This window comes from Vombatus ursinus, unplaced genomic scaffold, assembly GCF_900497805.2.
Source record: "Vombatus ursinus unplaced genomic scaffold, bare-nosed wombat genome assembly UNPS02014812.1, whole genome shotgun sequence".
Taxonomy (NCBI): domain Eukaryota; kingdom Metazoa; phylum Chordata; class Mammalia; order Diprotodontia; family Vombatidae; genus Vombatus; species Vombatus ursinus.
Genome location: NW_020954590.1, coordinates 6,200,257 through 6,206,256, shown reverse-complemented (window position 1 = coordinate 6,206,256; position 6,000 = coordinate 6,200,257). Strand labels below are relative to the sequence as shown.

The 6,000-nt window shown below is 33.9% G+C and overlaps 1 protein-coding gene across 1 annotated transcript in view; it reads right to left on the bottom strand.

The window, feature by feature from the left end:
• Positions 1 to 6,000, bottom strand: part of LOC114054150 (ras-related protein Rab-2A) — a 108,602-nt gene that overhangs the window by 40,503 nt on the left and 62,099 nt on the right. Inside the window, exon 5 of the mRNA XM_027877297.1 lies at positions 5,879 to 5,971. Within this exon, the coding sequence (XP_027733098.1) occupies positions 5,879 to 5,971 (93 nt within the window). The remainder of the gene's footprint in view (positions 1 to 5,878; positions 5,972 to 6,000) is intronic.

Below are 6,000 nucleotides of genomic sequence, written 5' to 3'. Positions count from 1 at the left end.
ACACACACACACACACACACACACACACACACACACACACACACACACACACACACACACACACACACACACACACACACACACACCCCCCCCCCTTGGAATATTAGAGATCAATTACTCAGATCTATTTATTGTACAAATGGAGAGACTGAGGTCCTAAGAGATTAAGTGATTTACTTAGTGCCATATAGCTAGTTAATGAGAGAAACAGGATTAGAGTTCAGGTCTATCATCACCCAATGTAACGTTCTTTTCATCACAGAATGTTGACTCTTTTTAAAAAAGATCCTACGAAAAACCTACAATAGTACAAACCTCACTCATTAAAATGTTTGCAATTACCAACTGACCATCACCTAAAACTTCAGAATAATCATCTACATTGAGCCTATTGCATATTAATCTTTTAGTATTACTTGTTATTATATATTTACCTTTTAGCATTCTTAAGCTTACATGTCTTCAGGCTAATTTCTGTCTACTTCCATCACTGCACTTACACAATCTTTTTCAAAATGTATAACTGAGCAATGGTAACAAATTTTGAGAACTGACTTCCCATGGCAAATAAATACTGAACTTTCCTAAAACACTATCATTATAAATAAGACAAAGGTGGTCTGGAATAATAAGGTATAAAGTTCTTTCCCCTGAAATAATACCTGATAAGTTACTTAACACACACAACATGTCATAAAATTTAAATAAAGTTTTGAACAATGTTTTTAATACCAGAAAAACTACATTTAGCTAACATTATTGTATGCATTTAATTACCACGGTATAATCAGGAAAAATGGGAAGACTAATTTTCTCTTTAGGAAAACTATATAATTATGTCTTGGTATATCCCCATATAGGGCACTGAAGGCTTTTCTGAAAGGAGTTCTCTTCCTTAATATTAAAAAGGAGATGAATGAGCAATTTTTCCCTTCTTGGAGGCTCCTAGGAATGAAGGAGAGGTCTTTATCACCTCACTTTTCAAGAGCAAATATAATCCCTTAATAGTTTTTGTTACAAAATACAAAAGAGACCAGATGGGTGCCTGGGTCTTGGCTCATATTGTATTCCCCATAGTCAGAAAGCAAAAGGGTATTTAGGAAATCTTTCCCACTGGTTGGGGAAGTGAGAAATTACCCAGATGTTTGCCCCTAAAGAAAGGATATTTCCTATAAATGGTAATGTCCTTCCACTGATGATCATTATTCTTCCACAAACTGCCCAACTACTGTTAAGAGCAATTAATCTAATTGTTCAAAGAATTCTAACTGATGTAACTGGGGTCCCAGTTGTAGTCAGTGCATAATGGAAAATATAATCACTGTGCTAGAATGTAATAATGTATTATTCTGAACATAAGAATTAGAATTCTTAAAAAGAGTTGTAGTTTACTTTTGAAAAATCTAAGTTAAGAGCCATAATCTGAGTACCACTTATTAAAAACTTAGCTCCAGTGCTTAATCTTAAGAGGTTCAGTGATTTTATCCATGCAGAAAATTACTCTGCTTATTCAGAAAAAAAATCACCCCCATGGAATGATGGTTTTACAAGTGGGGTGGGAGTGGGGGAGGGAGAAAGGCATTTGACAGTCAGTCATTTAATAAAGAATCACTCTGAATTTAGACTGGTCACAGTACAGATATAAGGTCTGTTAGTATACATTACAGTTCACTCTCCATAAGCATAACCTCCTTTCCTTACTCTTCCCTATTTACATCCCAAATCTCTCTGGATTCCATAGCATTCAATTCAACAAACATTAAGTACCTATTTATTATCAGGCACTGAGCATACAAAGAAAAAGAACAACAACAAAGCAGTCACTGTCCTCAAGGAGCTCACATTCTACTGGAGGAAGGCAACACATATACAAAGAAGTAAATCAAAATATATACAAAATTAGTACAAAGCGATATGGAACAACAGAGGGAGAATCAGGAAGGAACTCTTTTGGATTTGACACTTAAGTTGAACCTTGAAGGTAGGAGACCTGTGCTGTGGGGAGGAGGTGAAAATGGGATAGTTTTTCAAAGTTAGAGGTGGAAGATAAAATAACATGTAGAGGGTAGAGCAAATAGGGCAGTTTCACTATAACATAGAGTGTATAATAGGGAATAATGTGAAATTATTCTGGAAAGATAGGTTAGAAAATGACAAAAACAACAATAACAAATGAAAAGGAACCTGAACTGCAAATAAGTAAAAGAGAAAAGAAGCACAGCTCTCTCCTCATGGCAGAGAGGCAGAATGTTTGTATATAATCAGATACATTCACTATATTTTAGTTTTTGCCCCCCTCCCCCGTTTTGTTGAGAGACTTCAATCTGGAAGGGGGGTGGGCAGAATCATCCAGTTCCCAGAAATGACTACTGTTTTTCTCCCCCTTTAAAGGAGAGAGAAAGTAGGTTAGACTGAGATAATTCAGGGCTTAAAATGACAAACAGAAGAATTTATATTTTTTATCCCTAGAGGCAAAGGGAAACTACTAAAAATTCTTGGGCAAGGGAATGTTTTAGGATGATCAATTTCGCACTGTAGAGCAGAGGGGTCAAACTTGCTGCCCCAAAACACTCCTGAATGCCACAGGAATCAGATTAAAATGTAATTGAAAATTATTTAACAAAATAAATAAAAATACATCAAACAGATAATATTAGTATGTGGTTTTCTAAGTCATTATATGGCCCTCAGGGATCCTTATATACAGTTTCAAATTGAGTTTGATACTTCTAGTATAGAGAATGAATTAGAGAGGGGAGAGACTATCTGTGGGGGGAAATAATTAGGAGATTATTAAAACAGTCCAGATGAAATTAAGCCTATTTTATGTTTTCAGACTGATCTATTTTATATAATCATATGACACCACACACACACACACACACACACACACACACAGCCCTAAGTCTAAAGATCTCTCTATCTCTATCTCCAACTTCGTTTCATGCCCTCCTGCCTTCTGAAGAATAGTGGATGAAGGGGCAGATAGGTGGCGAAGTGGATAGAGCACCAGCCCTGAAGTCAGGAGGACCTGAGTTCAAATACAGCCTCAGACCAAACACTTGACACTTGCAAGCTGTGTGACCCTGGGCAACTCACTTAACCCCAAATGCCTTTTAAAAAAAAAATAGTGTACGAAGAAGAAAAGGAATAAAATTATTAGGATATTAACTTAAAAAAAAGATAACTCTTACTAAAAAAATTATTCTTTAAAAGTTTTAGGTAGTTCATTCTATTAAATTATTATTTGTAATAACAGATGGGAAAATGGCCTCCAGATCATATAAATAAGTCCAGACATCTAAAAATAAGTATTTTAAGACAAAGGAGAATGAATCAACAACACCTGATAAAGCAGACAACCTTATGTCTTCCCAAAAGAGCACAGAACTACAGTAGGATGTTCCTGAATGGTTTGAGAGAAACAACAATAACAACATAATATCGAAGAGACCATTAAAAGATTCCTTTTGAAAGCACTCAAGGAGACTGGGGGTCCCACTGAAGAATGTTTCTATGGAGGAAGAGAGCTATTTTATAATGGGATATGAGGATTGTACAATGGGTATAAATTATCAGTGAGCTTTGTTGGTAATGATTTTAATCATCTCTTCTCATTTTAACAAAACCTTTATTCTTTTGAGAAAGCCTAATCATTTTGTAAAGCAAATATAGTACTATAACAAGTAATACAATAGCACTATATTTATTAGTTGGTCCTTGGCCTCAAAGAATAACATTAAAGCCATATAATGTAATCAATGTATGGATTTTTAAATGAAGATTTGTTGTGACTGCAGACATGGTATCCCTCCAGAACCTTCAGTGAATGTTGTATTCATAAATACTCTAATATTTGGAGTATTTTAAAATCTTTTTGCTTTTAAATACCTGGAGGGGGTATGGGTGGAAAGGGAGGGAGAGGAGAGAGGGGTACTCTAAAACATCTATTCTCAAAAGAAGAAAAAAAATGATAGGTGCTTTATTGAGAAACAAGCTAAAGTTTTGTCAAACAGAATTTCTCATCAAATAAAAATAATTCAATTTAATAATAAGCACCTATATGCATTTAACTATTCAATTTACACTGTCTACTTCATTTCTATATTCTAACAATTTAAAACATGTTTTAGTTTCCATAGAATATAAGAAATTAAGGTTAATTTAACTTAATTAAGTCAATGTTAATAGCACTGCCCACCTTAAAATCTGTCACTAATCTATTACCTTTATCATAGAGTAATCAGATTTTAGGTTTATGGTTAATATAAGCCAATATACAGATTTTCAAAAACAAATTTTGCAAAAATACAAGTTTAGTGACTTCCTTAACAATGATCATATTTCATATAGCCATAAATCTGAAGGCAGAAATTCAGCTTTCTCTTAACAATTTAGGGGAGAAGACTAAAGATAAACATCAAATATATGCAGGCAATAAGGGAAGAAACACAACTACTGAAAGGTAATTATATCAAGACATACCTCTTACAATTTTGTTGCAAGTATGCACACATTTTTACTGATACGTGCTAGCTAATCCACAAAGAATTTTAATTTACTAATTTATTTTTGCCAGATAGTCCTTCAAAAGTCTTAAGGCACACTTAAAACTCCACAATGTTCACTTTAGATCACAATGTAGCTAATGCTATATTACCTAAGTAGCATTTGAAATCATACAATATTAATTTGGTCTTAAAATGTATTCCACTTCAGGGCCATTGTGATCTAATTGGGGAGAAAACTGCAACTTGGGGACTTGTAATCAGATACCTATCATTATTTCTTTGTCAATGGAGCAAATCCAAGACAGACTGATAACAACTGAAATTCATTACTATCACCATCTGGATGGTGTTGGGTGTTCTTTGAAAAAGGTAAAAAAAGGTTAAGTGGTTTTTGATCAGTTTCTAGAGATCAGGTATAAAACTATCACTTTTGGTACCTTGGGATAAGAGCAGTACAGAATGGGTGAGTAATTTAAAAGAATGTTCTGATGATCATGAGACAGTTTTTTGTTTAACTTAAATGGAAAGTCAATGAGAGTAGGGATAAAGAGTAGCCCAATTACTGTACATCTATCTTACTTAAGTAGACATGTATCAGGCATCTTAACAAGTGCTCATTTTATTTTTCTCATTGAGGCAATGCTTTGGTGCCATTAGTAAAAATTTGACAAAACAATCAATAGTTTACTCATATCATACCCAAGAAACTATACTTTTCAATGTACTACTGTTAAAATTGTAAGGCTACCAAGTGGTGAACCCATTTTCTCAGGTTAAGAGCTCTCATTAAAAACAAAAAGGTAATGAACAGTATTGGAAGTAAAACTTAAAAGAGGTTTAAAAATATGCTAAAATTATGATAAAAAGTCAAAAAGTACTTAAATGTCACCTTCATTTGTGAAAATCAAGATGCTTTACAACAACTGAGATTTGAGGAGGGGAATGGTTAATTTTTCAATATTTCATACAAAATAAATCTTTAAAAGAATTAATGTTTTTTCTTGGTAATTTTTGCAATAAAGTTCCATATTTGTATTTTTAAAAGGTAGAAGTTGGGGCAGCTAGGTGGCACAGTGGATAGAGCACTGACTCTGGAGTCAGAAGGACCTGAGTTCAAATACAGCCTCAGACACATAACACTCACTAGCTGTGTGACTCTGGGCAAGTCACTTAACCCCAATCACCTCAGCTAAAATAAATAAATAAATGAAAGAGATAAAAGGTAGAATTAACATAATAGAAATTTTATGTCGTTTTCGGAATTTGGGTATCATTAGTCAACAACCATTTAAATAAAACCTGATAGCCTAAAAAGTTATACAAACTATACAACAGCTTAATCCTAACAGCAAAATTATATCTCTTACCTTTTATTCCCAATAAGCATAATGACCATGTTAGAATTGGAATGCTGGCGAGCATCTTCTAACCAAGTTGTCAAGTGGTTGAATGTATCTCTCCTGAATGCAAAAATGAATGAAAATTAAAA